This window comes from Eretmochelys imbricata, chromosome 9 (genome assembly GCF_965152235.1).
Source record: "Eretmochelys imbricata isolate rEreImb1 chromosome 9, rEreImb1.hap1, whole genome shotgun sequence".
Taxonomy (NCBI): Eukaryota; Metazoa; Chordata; order Testudines; family Cheloniidae; genus Eretmochelys; species Eretmochelys imbricata.
In genome coordinates this window covers 91,711,390-91,729,866 of record NC_135580.1, presented here as the reverse complement: position 1 = coordinate 91,729,866, position 18,477 = coordinate 91,711,390, and the positions used below count along the sequence as shown (strand labels likewise).

The window sequence follows — 18,477 nt, the reverse complement described above, 5'->3', positions numbered from 1 at the left end:
AAACAATTCTGCAGCTGCTTTCTCAGCAGGCGTGGAAGTAAAACGTGCTTGAAATTCCCCTTTATTTTTTCCTTCCTACTTGACCAACGTTTCACAAGAATCCCAAGCTCCTCCTTTGAGTAGTCAAGATATCGTGACTTCACTTGCTGGTCTTGAACTGTATGATTCAAGTGCTGCTGGGAGGAATTAACCCTGTTTCTGAAGAATCGATTGGTTCTATGCACTAGTTGTAGTTCTTAGTGGATAGCCATTGTCCAGCTCTGCTGGAAGGAGGACAAGAGATCCTGGATGTTGTTTAGGCTGCAACTTTATTCCTCACTGTCCAGGAGTACCTGGCAGATAAAATTGTACAGTGCAGGTAATTCCATACTTGTTTACACACAACCGGGAGGTGGGGGAAGGGCTGCTGGCAGCCCTCCCCCTTTATCCATCCAGGTCCCTAGCCAACCTGCTAGCCGCTCAGTTTAAGGCACCCTGCCTATACCCTGGGACATCAGCACCCCTGCCTCGAATTAGGTGGGGAGGGGGCTATAAAGGAGCAGGGGGTTAACTCCCTGCTATTCTAATCATCGGAGCCCTAACCTCCCTACCCTCACAGTTTCCACTCTAAATCCTGTACCAGTCCATTTTATCTGATGATGGGATCCCTTCCCTACAGAAAGAAAAGGAGGACTCGGATGCATTCAGTGGCTGTAGCTCACGAAAGCTCTGCTCAAATAAATGTGCTAGTCTCTAAGGTGCCACAAGTCCTCCTTTTCTTTTTGTGGATACAGACTAACACGGCTGCTACTCTGAAACCTTCCCTACAGAGTGTCTGCACTGAACATGCACCACAAGGAGGCACCAGCAATTAGCTTGGCTGTGCAGTGAGGTCATTGTACTAAATATGCCCTTGTGCCACACTCCTTTTCCCCAGTTCTGTGCACTTCTGTACGTAACGATGCCATGTATAACACAAACTGGTGAGTACTTCTTTTGCAAATGTGAGCTGTGTTGATAGAAGTTCTGTGTCCAGTCTTCTCAGTTCATTATACACAGTGTATGATGTTGCAATGTGTCCTGTTTATTTGTGATGGAAAAATTTTTATAATAGTTTATACACCTGAAGCAGAGTGGTTCGAGAAGGACCAAGATGCCACATCTGTTAATCTAAATCGGGCCTTTCATAAGAGATCATTAAGATGGAAGATGGTTTTTATATAAAAACAACACTATAAAACAATATACCATCAGTGAATTTTATACAGTCAAAATATGTTGAGTTGTGAATTTAAACTCCTTGGTACTTCAAATTTAGCCTGGCGTTTTAACCGTCTACTGAAATAGAGCATGCTGTTTCTAAAATGAAACCTAAAGAAAGTAATTTGAAATTTTCTCTTTATTGGAGCTAGTGATCATGAAAGATTGTGCTCCATAATAACTGTGAAAGGGATAGTTGGAATAACTGTAGCACTTTCAGATATTAAACGTTATATGCTCACAGCTACAATGTATGGATTCATTTTTATACAGAAAAGTGTCACTCATTCTTACAAATAGTCTGTATGTGCCACAGGTTTCAACATACCCAAGTGACCCTGTCATCGCAAGGATAACACGAGGGATCCTCCTGATACAATAGGAGTAATAAGCAAAATTGACTTTATGTAGACACTTAACTCAGTAGTTTTCAAACTGAGGCTTTTTTGTATTTCTGTTGGTCAAAGTGTGGTTTTGCTCTGGAAAGTGACAAAGTGAAATGATCTCTCAGCTCTGCTCCCTTTGTGAGCATTCAGCATCTTATCCTTCTAAGTGACCAAATTAATTATTACTTTTTACTCCTGTTAACACAGTAGAGCCAACGCCATTCTGTGAGAGGGAGCAAGGTTCAGTTCTGACTGGTGCATCTTCAATGGAATTGTAAACTGTGTTCCAGTAGCTGGACCAAAATCTGTCCTCTGTTACACCAGGACAAATCTACTGAAGACAAAGGAAGTGTGTACAGGCATAGGCTGGCAGATTTGACCAGCAGAATCTTTTATTGCAAATGATGACGTACGAGTCGGGAACCACGTCTCAGGAAATCCCAGAATGGGTCTGAAGCACTGCTAGGTAGTTAAATCTAAACTCACCAAATTTTTTAAGAAAAGGAGGACTTGTGGCACCTTCGAGACTAACCAATTTGTTTGAGCATAAGCTTGCGTGAGCTACAGCTCACTTCATCGGATGCATGATGTGATGAAGTGAGCTGTGGCTCACGCAAGCTTATGCTCAAACAAATTTGTTAGTCTCGAAGGTGCCACAAGTCCTCCTTTGCTTTTCGCAAATACAGACTAACACGGCTGCTACTCTGAAACCAAATTTTTTAAGGTGTCAGGGCAATACAGAAGTCACATTTCAGAGCTGAACGACACTTTGTGAAACCTTTTTTCCCCCTTGTTGGTTAAGTTTTGTTTTTTAAACAGAATTAAACACCCTTTCATTTTTACTAAACTGATAAATATAGTCTTCTCCAACTGTTCCCACAGCCCTCCTCCCCCGCAGCTATACCCTATCTCCCAGTCAAGGAATTAAGGCTGATATGATAAATGTTTATATTTGCTTCCTTTTTATTTATTTATGTTTTATAAAAAAGCTATTCAGTCTTTCGCATGGATTTAATAAAGCCAGAATGACTGGCATTCCTAGGTGAAAATAAGGGCTAAGAGCTTTCCCAGTCCACAACTGAGCCCTATAAGGAAGACATCCAGCAGAACAGGTAAGGCAAGATGTGAAATTCAGCATATTTGTACACACCAACTTTTATATACAAATTCTAAAAGGCAGAAAAGGGTGCACCCCCATTTTTGTACGTGTCACCTTTAAACCAAAGTAAGTATTATGACTGCGCCAGAATTCTCCTGCCCATCTAATCACCTGCATTTGTTAGGGAGAACGGGCTTCTACTATTCTATATCAAAAATTACTCACAGCAAGTAGTGTCAAATGTAAAAATGGTGATATGCTGAGTCACCGTATCTGGGGCCAAAAAATTTAAGTTTAGAAATCGCCATTGCAGGGGAATTTCACATATGAGACATGGAGGTACAAATCCAAAGTCATGTATGCCAGAATTCTTTGTTCTTCAGGAAAACTCTGGATTCCAGACTGGCTACACTGAGTTGACCAGCGGAACGAGATGGGGCAGAGTTGAGGTTGTTAGCGTGACTTTACCAGTGCTTTTCCATACTCGTCAATTTTATCCTTAATTGCAAATTTTCAAGGTAATGTTTTTCTCAGACAATCAACACTGTTCTTAGTGTGAAAAAAATCCTGAACTAAAGTTGAAGTAGCTTTAGTAGGGCTTTTATGCAGGAATCTGTCTGTGTGTGTATGTATAAAATAAAAATACTTTTCCACCTTTTTCCTATTTTTGTCAAACACACAAACAAAACACACAGTACTAAAATGTCACTGTATGAGTAGTCTGTTTTATTCATAGTTTTCCAATGGTAGTTCAGCAATCAAATTCTGATTTTCCCTGTAAGCCTTATATGTACTTGAGCAAAATGAGACTGCCTTTTCACAGCATAATACACAAATTTCATTTGGTACAGATCAATTCTGCCTTAGTAAACTGTATGCCTTGCTTTTTAAATGAAGATTTCATTCAAAGAAATAATTTACTCTTTATCTAATTTCATCCATATTGTTTCTGAACATCATTTGTCACAGAAGCAATTTTTAACAGCCGAGACTGTCTTTCCACTTCAATTCTTAATGTTTTCTTAATTTTAAATGTTTTTTCTCATGGACTAATTCCACTTTTACCACAACAAAATAAGTCATTAAGAATATGTACTATTGGGTTACATGAAAATGGGGGATTTTAATAGAGCGTCCGAAGGAGTCGTAAAAAGTGTCAAGTCAAAACCGAATGTCACAGTTCTCGGGCTTGAAAGGAGAATTACAACTTTACCAAAAGAAAATGCACATCACTAATACAGTAACAAACCCAAAGCTTTATGTGACTAGAGAGGGTTTCTTGTCAAGGATCCGTTTCATGTATGTACAGAAAACTACTGGACTTTTCTCTAATTAGAAGTGGGCTCAGTTAACCTACAAAAGCAGGGTGGGGTGAGCACGTGGCCACAGCCCAGGCACTATGTAACCTTCTAGCAGGGCCTCAGCTATATTTTGGACTAAAAGAAAATGAAATAATTTCACTTAGCATTGAGCCATGTCACACTTTCCCTGTATCCTACCACTTTCGACTTGCAAATATTTTTCTCCAGATACTTTAAAGGGGAATGTGGCTGAGATCATGTTTGCAGTGTTTCAGTGCAGGGCTTTTTTTTAAGTTGTCACCTGTTTTTAATCATGAAGGTCTTTAGGAGGGAAGGAACAGCCCTATCAAATTCCCCTGGAGTATAAAGTAAAATATAACTTGCATCGTACTGGGAAGTGACAAATAAAAATTATTCAAGGTGCTGTACAGATGGTGGCTGCCCCTCCAGAGATTGAACAGACAAGCCAGAGATGAAGGATTGGGGGAAAGAATGCAACAAAAAATAGAGCGATTGTTCTTTACTTTGATATCTAGTACATCATAAGAGTCCTAGATTTGTTTGGATTTTTTGTCCAATTTGCTAACCTTTTTGAAGATAGGCCTGGGGCTAAGGCTTACTTTTTTTTAATGTAACATCAGGCGGTAGTCTCCTCTTTAAAGCCCTCCTTCTCCTAGACCCCAAATTATGCTATTGTAAACTTGGAACAGGAGTTCGGCCGTGCATATACGTACTTTTTCTGATACATTAAGGCATAACTGTTTACCAGAATCATAGAAAAGGCTGTGGGTGAAAAAGCAGCTTCTGTGCAATCTACTTCTGAGTTCTCAAATCTGGTATTCTTCTCAGAGAAACTACTTTAAAATAGAAAATTGCTATATCTGTGAATTATTAACAGGTCTCAGATGTTCTAGTTTTTAAACACTTTCCCTGCAAGGGTTAAGTGGTCTCTCCTAAAGTAAGCAATCTTGAATACGTCAGTCCACTGTACAGTAGACACAAACAGGGAATGTACAGAGCAGTAATAGAAATGCAACAAAATATGACAATCTATACTCATCAAACCACTTTCTTTCATCAGTAAAAATGAAATATGGAATTATGTTCACTTGATCTACCCAAGAAAATGGCTCCTGGTGTTGTACCAGTGCCCTATAGTAACCTTTATTTCTAATATTATCTAAAAATGCTTTTATACTACAGCTTTCAAACATGTTTGGCTAAGAAAGAAAGAAACTACACTATTTGGAAATATACAGTCATATGAATTCAGCTTTGTGGCTTCGTTAGTGTCTGGGTTTCTTTATGTGCTCTTCGAAATTCTACAAACCACATTTCCTCCATCATAAAACTACTCTAGAGTACCTAAGCAAACTTGAATGCTGTATTCCTTGTCTATTTTTCCATAGAAGCCAATAGTTAAATGAGAACTTTGGAAACCGCTTATTACATTTTGTTTTGTAATACAAACACATTTATAAAACAATACATTTCTGCCTGTAAAGCTATTATAAGGCTTTTGATATGCATGTGTCAAAAAAAACAGAGCATAAGGAATTGTACAGCTGCTGCAAAACATTTACAATGCTACTAGGTAATTTCCTTTAAATTAGATTGTTACACAAAAATGTCCCTAGGCTTATACAAATACCTACAGGCAAGGCCCCATGTAATCCCTTCATGAAAACTGAGTTTGTACATCAAACTGAAAACTAGACACTCTTACTCAGCTGCTGCTTCCCATTCACATAATGGGGAGTTTTGCAAAACATTACAAAATGTACGCATGTCCTGATTCTATAAACACTTTGTACCTTTCTCACTTGAGAAAGTGAAGAGTTTTCCTTTGTTTCAAAGCCTCCTTTTCCTAATTCAGCTAATTTTGAAAAATGTATTGGCATGTAACAGTGTCCACATGCAAGGAGCATAAAGAAAAAAAGAAGTTGTAACAAGTGATAGTCAAGATACCAGAGGCCAGAATCAATCTCAGTTACACTTCAGTTGAACAGGACCACAGAGCAGAGCACTGCTTCAGCTAGAGTACAGTGTCCTGTTAGTGGCCAGCATCCAATGCTTCAGAGGAAGGTGTAAGAAACCCCACAGAGGATAATTCTACATAACTACTGTCAGTGGCAGTTTCTTCCTAACCATTCTCGGAGGTTAGCTTATGCCCTGAAGCATGAGGCTTTATATCCCCCTTTCCCCCTGGGTAAAATAACTATGGATGTGCTCATCAGCCATAATAAATAGTTGGGTTTTTTAATTCTGCTAAGCTTTTAATGGCTATCTTGTGGCAGAGTTTCACAGGTTAATTACCTGATCTTTTTAAAAAAACTCAATCAGTTTTAACTTTGCTCTCTCTGAATTCAAGTGGCTCCGGTGTTAATGAGATCTGAACCTGTCCCTAAATCCATACAAGTGTGCACAGTTTTCAGTTAATCTCAGCGACTATGCAGAAGTTTGTGTTGTCATAGCCAAACCCTGGAACTTGAGGCTCAATGCCGATCTCAGACACAACCATGTATGGCAGTGTTACCTGCCAAAATCCCATACCGCAATTATCTGTACCGTTATCTGGTATCAACATCAGGTCCTTAAAGGTGGGTAGAAGCCTAGTACTGTGGGATGATGTGCACTCTCAACTCCATGACTCCAATGAGCAGAGGCATTTGTTACCCCCCCCGGCAGGGCCCCTAAATGAGGATCTACCCACAGGCACTTTATTTTTAGGTGTAGCTACTCTAAGGAGCAAAATCTATCCTCAGCTGCACACACAATTTTCATTGCTGACACTGCATGTGCCTAGCTGATAGCAGAAATTGGCTGGAAGTGATTTACAAAGGTTCTCGCATGGTTTGCTTTGGATTGTTATTTTACAGGCACTTCATCGTCCTCACACCTGTACACTCTGGCACTCTTTGAAAAAGACATTATCACAGCTACTTGTCCCAAAAGTGAAAATCCTAACTGTCGCTTGGAAGGCTACTGAAGCACCTTTTGTTGTCTTGTACACAATGTGAAATCAATCCTACATTTTTAAATTTGATGTAAACATACAACTCTTTACAAAAAAATAAAAAGACACTGACATTCTAGCCCTACAGCCTATATCAACAAGAAGCCACTTCTAGTCTAAATACACATTAAATAGCTTGGATCCAAATTAAATAAAAAGCTGAATTACAAGCATGTGTGTGTGTGTGTGTGTGTGTGTTGCTGACTGATTCTCTTCCAGCCCAAGGCCATGCTTTAGACCTTCGCATTGTCTTGTGGTGGCAGCGGCTCTGCTGACTGTGTTTCTAGGGCTGAATATTTAACTGGGGGAGGAAAGAAAGAATCACCATAAATACAACAACATACTGAAGTATCAAAATAAAAGGAGTCAATGGAGGGAGGTGCTCTATGGCCTTGGGAAAATCCTTTCATTTCTGTGCCTACGTTTTCCCATCTTTAAAACAGGGATGATGCCTTCCTTTTGTAAAGTACTTTAAGAGCCATAGCTGACAAGCACTGTGGCAAAGTATTAAGGCCCATTGTTTGCAGGATCAGGCTCTGAGGCCCCTGGATTTATAAATCTCTTTCCTGTGTGCAGTAAGGGAGCAAGCACTGCTGTGGATGTTTTATGGAACGTGGCAGTGTCTTCTGGTATATTAAATGCTATGACTTGCTTAATAGAGAAAGGAAGGCCTGGCTGACATGTGAGACACTTACAATGGGAGGCATGTACTGATGTTTAGCAAGAGTTGTGAAAGCCAGCATTCAGAAAGATTAAGAGCAATGCCAAAAAAAGCTCTCACCTTGAGGTTCTTCAGTTACAACAGCTTCTGTGTTTTCTCCTTTCACGTACTCTGCGTTAAGACCCTCTGTGAAGTGATGATAAAGAGAGTCAGATGGGGAAGGAGACAGTATGGTATCTTTCTCACCAAATGCTAAATTATGCAGAGGAATGTTACCAACACGTGGGTAAAAGAAGCGGTTTAGAGCAAGCCTGTGTTATGTTTATAAAGCAAAACCGCACTTGAGGTTCCCAAACTTGTGGGAGTTGAGGCTTTAAATGCAAAAAAGTATTCAAAGTTTGCAGCAATTAGTAAGGCTCTTCGTTTCAGTAGCACATCATGCCAGGCTGGGAGCTGAGGTAGGGTGGGGAAGCCAAGCACTGTTGTGAATAAACTGAGGGAGCCAAACTCACCATTGGCAATAAGCCATTTAAATGGCCTTGACTTCAGTGGAGCTGGGCTCACTTCCACCAGTCTGGCCCAGGCTCTCCTAATTTTCAACAGGCTAGAGATACAGTATAGGGCAGAGGGGAACCAGCCACCCCAACCTGGCACTTCACAACTCTTGCCTTTCTGCCCTTTTATTCACAGTGCTTGCGTGAGTAGGTTGGAGGCATGACAGTACTGCAGCACCTACCTACAATATCAAAGGGCTCCGTTGATTTCAATGGAGCATCCCCTTCAACTACCAGCAAAGAAATACCCCAGGAAGTCTAGCAGTGAAGGGGTTACTTACCGGCATGTTTTCTTTAGGCCTAGTCATTCAGCTCTATAGCTATGTGTGTGTGTGTATATACACACGTTGTACACACACCTTACAGGATTTTGCTGTGATGTGAGCCCTGCTGAGATCTTAGCTACCCACCTAGTTCTGCTCATCTTTGGTCTAAGGAAGGCACTCCTACTATTTCATCCGCCCTATCCCCCGTACTTCACGTTCAGACGGCTGATTTGCTTTTCTGCTATACACAAGCTCAGTTAAGGCGCAGTCCATAAGAACGCTGCAACAATCCCCCTGCAGCTGAATGGTGATGGTCGAACTGAGCAGCTTGCACTGGGAACAGAGTTGCAAGGGAGGAAACTGCCAAACATGCTCAGTGGGTGGGGGAACAGGGTAAAATGAGGATTTCAAGGCTTAAGCAGGAGAGCAAACTGGGTGGAGATGCAAGGCCAGCTTTACCTTGCCCCTCTGCAGCTTTGAATGACAACAAAGAAGTCTTACCACGGAACACAGCCTCTGGAACACAACTCACACAACAAGCAAAGCTACACCCTATGGCCCTGGCTGCATTATAAACTTTCACCCAGTTTGTAACCGGGCACTGCTGTCATTTGTGTTCATGCACAATATGGTCATTACATGATGTAGGCTGGGATCAGGCTGTAATGCTGGTTTTAACCATACTTATGTTACCAGTTTGGCCAGCCTTCCTCCCTCCCAGTGCTTGTGGCAGGACATCCCAGAGCACTGCTTCTTCTGCACGTCCGCTGGGCAACGCGGACCAACTCGCCATCTGGTCCCGCAATGCAGTGGTGGGGTGGATGCACAGTCATGGCTGGATATATGGTTGTGTTACTCCACCCTGTTCATTGGAACTGGATCTATGCCTGTCACACTGTGTACTTAGTGTAGACGGGGTGTCACATACAGCAACTAACAGCTTGACTCACTCACCTGGGATTCAGAGTAGGAAAATAATTCAGCGGGGCCTGCTAGGAGTGGCCGAGTCATTGCAAAGCAACAGTGAGGTCGCCCTGGTGAACGTGAAAGGCATGCCTGGGCTGCTGTTTAACAATGGTTTGAATCCACATCAGGGTTAGCCACCCTGACAACAAGGGACAGTAGACCCCCCGAGGCGTGGAGTTTTGGGAAAAGTAGATTCTGGGGGCCTGTCAGACACTGTATGGGGAACTAGCGTCTTTATTGGCCTAGTTCTATTCCCCTTGTGTCACAATGAAGTTCACGCGACTACTTGTGGGGGTCAGGAAAATGGGATTTAGCCTATTACTACAAATGGCAGAAAGCAATGGCTGCAGGGAACAGGACACACAAAAACATTTCAGTGTCTGCTGCCGGTGAGCAAGAGTACATGCTCATGGCAGTAAGAGCAGAGCAGGGCTAACGTTTGAAGACCCCATAGCTCTGTTCTTCCCCAGTGCCAGACCAGACATGCAGCGGCTGCCTGGCCAATGCCTCTGAGATAAAGTCTTGTCACAGCTGAGGGCTGGATGGTTTTATGGTTAAGGCACAGGCCTGCACCATGTAGATGTGGGTTTAAGGCTGAGCTTTTCCACAGACTCCCTATGTGCGGTGGGGAGGGCAAGACATTTAGGCCCAGCATCTCTAAGGCATTTAGGCACCTAACGCTCACTGAACTCTTGTGCCTAAATCACGCTCTGCCTCAATTCTCCATCTATAAAATGGGGATATATTACTTCTCTAGCTCACCGAGCAGGTTGCAAGGACAAATGCACCATTAGGTGTAATAGTATACCCAGCACTAAAGAAACTATACCATATTAAATGGATGTGAAAGGAAATATGGCTAAAAAGGTGAAGGCATGTACACTACAGGCGTGGGGAAGCCAAAATGCACTAACTTGGCAGATAGGATGGGACCCTTACACCTGGTCTGGTACTAAGGAAGATAGAAGTAGTTGCCAAACCAAATGGATGGTCAGGTATGCGAGTTCCCTATCACTCGATGGAAAACAACTAAGGCACTCTTACCACTATGTGTGGATGTTTGTTTCTAGATTCTGTGGGAACAGTTAATTCATCGGAGGGGGCGGAGGGGTGTTCTTTTAATGCTTTTTGGGGAAAAGCAGGTCACAAGCTGTAGGAAAGGGGAACAAGAGCTACCAGCAAAGTAAACATTTTCTTCTCTGCTGCTGCAGGAGGGCTACAGAATAACACAGCACAGTGTGTAATGGGAGGTGAGTCACAGCTAAAGTCAGTACTAGCCCAAGCAGCTACATAAAAGCTCCCACAGGTGAGCAGTGGGCATTCGCTCATGGGTCAACACAGAGGCCTGGGAAACAAGACTCTTAGGTCCTTCTGTTCCTTGATCTACCCCAGCCTTGCAGTGTGATCTTAAGCCAATCAATTAATCTTCCTATGCCATAGCGTACATTGCAGGTAACAGTCAGTGGCTGACAGGGTGGCTCAAAGCATGTGACACGTTTTGAGCCCTTCCCATGGAAGGTGTAATGTGATTACTGCTATTGGTGCGAATCACTAGAAAACCAATGACCAAGGGGGCTAGGGACAGGGGGCAGGGAAATAGAGTCTGAACCTGTCACTGCAGAGCAACCTCCTTGCCTCCTATTTGCTTCAATGGGAATTGCGGGCTCTCTCTGTCTCAGGCCCCGTGTGGACAGGAAGCTGTACAAGTGCAGTGTGCTGGCGAAAGAAAGGCCTTGCTCCAAATGGTGAAAGAGAGGGGTGCGAATAATGCAGGTGGTGCTTTTCAATGGAGCCAGGTGCCCAGCTCCCATTGGCGGTATGGCACCTAATTCTCTTAGGCTTCTTTGAAATTCCCAGCCTTACTCTCAGTCGTCTCTCGATAAGCGTGACCAGTATGTGTGGAGTTTTCCCATGTAACTGCTCAGTAGCACAGAAATACCAACATTGCTCTGCTTGACTATGTCCTGTCAGAACTCTCCTAAGACATCTTGATGCGCCTAAATACCAAGGTGATGGATGTTAAAGGACAGAAAGGGGTAAAGGATATGGGGAAAACTTTGCATGAGTCATTGATAAAAACATGAGTGTATGAATGTTCCAGTCCAAATGAGATCAAAAATGCAAACTGAGCCCACCCCCCTCACCACTGGACGGGCAGAGAGACACACACAGACAAACAGCCTAGTGTTCCTTTGTGCTACCAGCACATGGTCATTCCATAGCACAGCAGCTTCCCCCAAGACATGTGTTTTGCTGGGATAACACCAAACACAATTTATGTTTTTCAATAAAACGCCAGTTCTGCCGCAGCTGACTGCTCTCAGATTTCCGTCATTCATTGCAATGCATCTAAGGCCTGACATTATCCCAGCATGCCATGTCTGATGGCTTAAATTAATCCTCCTTTATAATTATCTTTAATTTCCTGCTGCCTTTCTGGGCTTTGCTTCTTTCGGCTTCCCTTTTATCAAAGCTCCTTTTTTTATTATTTATTCTTTCCAAAATATCATTTAAATGGGGGGGGGGGGCGACAAACGAGGGCATTTTATTCTATCACATTCATTCGACTTTTCCTGCTGATCTAATTTTCCAAAACTCTCACCTGTTTGTCGAAGCCCCAGCCAGGAAAATAGCATTGTTTCAGTATAAGTTTCTGCCCCAATAAGTGAAGGAGACACTCAAGGGATTTTAGCTGATGAATTTTAGCTGGTGAATTTTAAATTAGCTTTTCTGGCTATTTATAATAACTCCTTGGAAGCCCCGGGGCAGCGAGTCCCACCCTGTGGGCTCCAGACTACCAGTGTTCAAAAGTCAGCCCACAGGTGGCTAGGCTCAGTCCAGTTGCTACATCACATTAAAGACAGCTACTAAAACTACACCAAGCACTTTCCCCAGTGCTCTTCTCTATGTACACAACTGCTGTGGGGATGTTACATGACGGAGTGGGAGAGGGAGGCGGGTCAGGGGCCGGACAGGTGCATACAAACACCCACTCCTGTGACTCACACTATGGAAGGGTTTGAGAACTGTTGCCTACGCCAGGCTCTTGCCACCTCTTGCCTTGGATTCTGCATCTCTGTCCTTTACCATCTCCCATTCCTAGGTCTCCAGCAGCTGCAGAATGCTGCAGCTCACCCTCTCTCTCACAAACAAAGGAACTCGCCTGCCCAGCCTCAGAGACAGCCGCATCCCTTTCAGAATCCCCCACGTATTTCAATGTCCTCCATGGACCTCCCCATTCTCTCAGTGACCTTGTCTCCTCTCCTTCCTCCATCTGTGCAGTGCAAGCCCCTTCCCGACAACCTAGCTGTGCTTGGTGCAACTGCCTTCTGGACAGCAATAGCTTCTTTCCAAACCTCATTGCAAAGTTAACCTATATTCCCCTGCCCCCCACCCCAGTAGCTACATCTCGGTACGTCGCTCGCTGCTGTTATTACTTAACTCTACAACTATGTTAGCTAAGGAGCAGATCCTGAAAAGTCTGTCCAGATGAAGGAACTTACAGGATCAGGCCCTAATACTGTGAAGTGTTCACAATAAAGATGCTTTACAGAAACAGAAGGTGTTGAAGTGTAATCCATTTCCCCCCTGAAATCGTCTCCTTCCGCTTTGCTTTTTTTGTAGGGTTGCTTGTGACTGCTGGCTTGCTGCATTCATTATTTTCCCCATGGGAAAAGAATGGAAACGTTTATTTTGAAAGGCTATCTTTACAACTGGACTATACGAACAGATGCCTGGAAGGAGGAAGAACCGGAGGCTATTAAATACAATTATGTGGCAAGCAATACTGCTATAACTACTTCCTTTATGACTCCCACTGCAGGCTTTTTCCTTTTATAGGAACTTCTTTTTCCCAGCATGCCTTTCTGGGGCTAGTCCTTTAAATATGACAGAGGCCATTTTGGAATCAGCTGCTGCTTGCTGTATCTCCCTTCTCTACCTACTGGTAAGTTTTCAGTTCCGGTTATATTTACTCTTCCTTATTCCTCAGTCCATGGTATGTTCCTACGTCATTCATTGGACAGATTCTACCCCAAGATAGTCTGAGACTGTAATGAAATGCTGTAGAGCCATCATTTTAAGCTGGAAGAAACTTCTGGCTGTTTGGCTTATGCTGGTATCCTGCAATTGAGTCAGGACTAATGTGTGTGAGTGTTCAGTCAATAATTCTATGTGCAGAGGCAAGGGAGCAGCTGAGTCCCCTCATTTACACTGGCGAGGGGTGTAGCTGCTGGAGGAGCTGCTACCTTTATCAAATGGTGGGTTTGAATAGTTTGGTCAATTAAATGGTTAATGTTCTAAGGAAAAAACCCTTCAGATCCAGAGTTCCTGCATGGGGTGGAACAAAGCCGCCCCTTGCAAGAGCTGGAGCTGATACATGCTGTTTCAATTTAAAATGAATGCTTTATCCTTACAAAATTCCTCTGCCTGCTAGTGAGCCAGGTTTGTGGGGTGGGGAGGTGTCTTCTCCCCCTCCACAGGGATAATTTCAGACACTAATAACATTTCAGACAATAATAATATCCAGTCTACCCCACCACTCTTCTTGTTCCTGAACTTCCCAAGCTTGGCTCCTGATGCCATGCCACAGAGAGATTGTGGAGGAGACCTTGGGTGTATCTCACCAATTATGCACAGAGGCTTGCTTCCCGCATAGACCCTCTCGTGTTGCCTCTGCTCCCCACTCCTGCCCTTCCCCCACCCATCTCCAGTGTAATGAGGGAAGCCCCTTCCCACAAACCCTGGGTCTTTTAGCTACCTAGCATGGAGAGCCGCAGCAGGGGCTGACAAACAATTTGGGCCTCCTGGCTAGGTACACAGCCAAGCAGCACCATCACTCCCATGAGCTGATGCTGCTGGAGCTCCCGTGCAAGGTGGGTACCACAGCCCTGAGATTACTGGAGCCTCAGGGTGCGTTAACGTCTCAGAGGATTCCTAGTGGGGCTGTCCCACGGCAAATCCCTGGAGGGTTCTCCCCGGGGACCGCAGCCCCCTTCTCTTGCACAGAAAGAGGGAGGGTCGCTGCACCCCATGTGGACCCTCAGGCGAGGTGCTCAGGACTGTCCTGAGCACCATCCCCCTCCAAGGGGCTTTCCTCCTCTTTCCCCAGCAGGCTCTGTGCTCTGCTCAGAGCGTTTGAACCACTTACGTTGTATGCTGAAGCAAAACTTCTTTTGCTGATAGGAAATGTAACTAGAGACAGCACCGATCAATGCCATGGCAAGAGCACTGGCTATTCCTGCTATTGTCCCAGTCTCGGCGGTGGTGCCTACAAAGCAGAGGAGCAGATGTGCTTAAATACGTCTCGGGGTCCAAAATGATTATCTCAAGGGTCTAGCTGTTCTCTCCCTTCCCCCAGGTCACCTGGGCTATTCTGCAGACTCTAAGACTGGCCAGGATTTATCATCCGTAGCCTCTCAAGCAAACTAGTCTGGGAAATGTGGTGGGCAGGGGGTGGGTGTTCATGCGTGTCCATCGCTCAGAGATGCTGTGGTAGCAGGGTCGGTCTGGGGCTGAATGGAGCTGGGCTTCTGTGCACCACTACCTACCTGCATCGTAGTCGCTGCCACCTGAAAGAAAGACAAGGGGCATTAGGGCTGATGCTGCCAGGATGGGATCCACATTCATTGGGGCCTGTTGGGGATCAAAGCCAACAGCAGTGCTTTTCCTCATGCGAGGGCCTCAGGTCTGCCCCCCATCACCTGACTGAATCCACTGCTGTAACCCACAGCTGCGCCATGCAGCCTGCCCCACCCAGGGTGGGAGAAAGGTGGACTCGCTCCACTCCCCCCCCCACATTGCAAATGCATCCTAGAGCTGCACATAAAACAGTGGCTGGGCTCTCTGAAAGCTCCCCTGTTCCGGAAGCGGCCAGCCAGCCAACGCAGCTCTTGAGTACAGACTATGCCCTGGTCTACACTACAGAGTTAGAAACTGCTTACATCAACCTAACTCTGTAAACGTCTACACTAGAATTTCGCTCCCGTGGACATAACTCGCCCGCTACACCAACTTGACTCCGCCCACGAGCGGCGCCGAGTCAGTGTCTACGTAGTTAGGTCAACGACACTGCCTTGGTTACATCCACTGTTGCTGGCTTTTAGAAGCCATCCCACAACGCCCCACGCTGAGTGCCGTCAGTGCAAGGGCTCCCGGTGAGGACCCGCACCGCCGACACACAGAGCGAAGTGTAGACACGCACAAGCGATGTAATTACTGTGGTGGCTGCATGCCGACATAGGTTAAAGCGACAATTTTGAAGCGTAGATGTGCCCTTAGAGACCCAGGACCAGACCAGTTTGCTCTTTTGTGTCCCTGTCCTCGCGGAGCCAACCCCCACCCCGAGACATGTGGACAAGAGAACCTGGGACAGAAAGACACAATGGGACAGGCAGGCGGAGTTGGGGGGAGGAGGAGAGGAGACCGAGAATGAGAGAGGAATTGAAACCAGGCTGAGAAGAATAGGCCAGGCCCAGTTGCCAGCCTGTCACCTACTTAGTCCTCGCCCTGCAGCATCAAGCCCTTTCGTGCCAGGGCAATGGGGGCAAAGAGGGCAGCAGGGTGCTCTGCTGTCACCGCAGCCCTGCTGCACTGGCTCTGGTGGACAGGCAGGTATCAGGCACTGCGGCGATGCCAGCAGATGCTCTGGGGGGCAGATGCCTGGTGCTTGCTCCCCAGCACAAACCGCTCCCCTCCCCACCAACTGCTTGCGCTGGCTCCTCTGCTGAACCTGTGTAGCATGCATGGAGGAGACACCCCCACACACACCCACTCCGCCTTCTCTCAACAAACCAGCCGGTAGTGAAAGCACAGCCCACACGCAGACACAGCTACCTTGCTGTGCTATGGCTGGCAGAGCCAATGTAGGCTGTCTTCACTCTGACAAACTGTGGGAAAAGTAGCATACAGTAGTGACTTTGCTGCACAATCCTAGTGGAGACGTGGTCCTGTAGTGTTTACTGAGCGGCAGCTAGGCAAGGCTGACCTCATGGTAAAGCCACAGGTGCCATGTCTCCATTAAGGTTTTATGTGCATGAGTTGCCTTGGCTGAAAACACACCTGTCTTGGCAGTGAAGACAGTCACAGAGAGGAGAAGAGCGGGGTAGTACTTTCTTACTACCATCTCCTAGCACAGCAGGGAAAAAGGGCTGCCAGCCTGGCCCAGGATCCTCAAGCTGACAGCCACCTTCATGATCCTACTGTGACTTTAATGATTTTCTCAGTGTCGGTGATGGGTGGGAGTAGGGGGTAACATTTGCAGGAAAGCTGCAGTACAGAACATGCTGTTGTATGACTGTAAACCTGCACACTAAGGTAACCCTCGTATTTAATTAAACAGCTGCTGGCTCAGTAACACTGTGTTAGGCTGTAAGTGGAATTGATTATAAATTTAGAGCTGTGCCGTCAAAGGCAGGCTTTACAATTGCTTGTGGCTTCATTTATGTGTATCTGCACTTGAGTCTAGAAATCCCGGCTTCCTTTGAGACAACGCCAGGGTCACTCCAATAAAGGCTTTTTGGTGCCAGGCTGTGGGCGGGCGATGAAAGAGGGACCTGCATAATGAGAGATGCCTGCAACACACGCAGCTTGAAAATGTATACACAGGGGAAGGGGCATGCAGGAACTGATCACCCTCTGTTCTACTCCATCCCTCTGGTGACAGGCTGACTTAAAACAGTTCAGCCCATTAATCAGCCTCACACTTCTCTTTCATGGTACCTCCATTTTCTTATGTTCTGAGAACTAAGGCACTATGAGTTATGCACGTGTGCAATGCGGGTGGGGAGAGGGCAGTGTGTGTGTGATGCACATGAGTGTAATAATTACTGGCTCAGTGGGGCCAAAGTCTGACACTACACTGGGGCCGTAAATCTCTAGTCAAAGGAGAAGATCTGGCTGGAGGTATGAAGAGCTAAGTGGCTTCCCCCTTTTTCCAAGGATTAATTAGGTCCCCACACTGACATAGGTACATGCAGCAGAACCTAGTCCTACCAAGGTCTGAGTACCCTAAAGCCTCATTGCCTCCAATGGGAGCTCAGAGTGTTCAGCACCTTGCAGAAGTGGGCCCATAGCAGCTGCTCAGAGATTTGACAAGCTGTATTTAGCAGGCATTTATACCAAAATGAGTAGACTCTCACATTCGTTTATTCCAATCGGAGCCAAACCAGTGACATGATTCAGTACCCAGGCAGGAATCCTGGTGAGAATTCTCACATTCCAGCAGAGAATCCCAGCTGTGATGATCCTTGTTGTTTTATTGCATCTTCTACAAACTGTGAAGCAGTGACCTTTATTCAGGATGCACTTCGGTACAATGGGACCTGTGCCACAGACCATAGCTCAGAACCAGAACCTGGCTTGCCAGGCCTATTCATTCTTTCGCCATAAAGTGGGATCAGTTCCAGGGATTTGATGACTCTTCCTCTCCTTTCTCTTTGCTTTTGTTGTGAAGACTTAAGACATCATACATATTATCAGAGGAGCCGCCTTAAGTGGGCAGTCCTTTCTGTAGGGCAGATGAGCTCTCTATATCCTATTCCTGTACTAAGCAATGGTTTGCGAAGTGACGACAAAGGGCTGATAACTGACATGCTGTATGGAATCACACAGCACACTTGCACTGTCAATAGAAAAATGTGCAACTAAGCTCCATAATGCCAAGCAATCTCTACTTCGCCTGACACCTATTTAAACCCCCTGCTTTCCCTGGAGAAACAAGGTTAGGAGGAAAAGTTCCCTCCAAAATCTACAGTTAAATCACTCTAAATAAATCTTGAATTTATGGAAGCGGGTCAGCATAATATTAATTACTCCAATGCAGTTTGTCTTTAGCGCAGTTTGTTGACTGGGCTGGTGGTATTCATCTTTTGAATTTCCCTATTTTAATATTGTGGATCTTCACAAACATGCAGCCTGATGTCTTCATCTTAACTCTCAATAACCAGTAGTAAGTGGTAGAAAGTTGAGGGAAACTTTTATCTTTTCTACC

At 45.1% G+C, this 18,477-nt stretch overlaps 1 protein-coding gene across 1 annotated transcript in view; it reads right to left on the bottom strand.

Moving 5' to 3' along the window:
* Nucleotides 1-3,449: 3,449 nt before the first annotated feature.
* Nucleotides 3,450-18,477, bottom strand: part of CD99L2 (CD99 molecule like 2) — an 85,500-nt gene continuing 70,472 nt past the window's right edge. The window contains exons 10-13 of the mRNA XM_077826989.1: nucleotides 15,038-15,058; nucleotides 14,638-14,757; nucleotides 7,823-7,888; nucleotides 3,450-7,342 (exon numbers count right to left, since the gene is read on the bottom strand). Of these exons, the coding sequence (XP_077683115.1) occupies nucleotides 7,275-7,342; nucleotides 7,823-7,888; nucleotides 14,638-14,757; nucleotides 15,038-15,058 (275 nt within the window). The 3' untranslated portion in view covers nucleotides 3,450-7,274. The remainder of the gene's footprint in view (nucleotides 7,343-7,822; nucleotides 7,889-14,637; nucleotides 14,758-15,037; nucleotides 15,059-18,477) is intronic.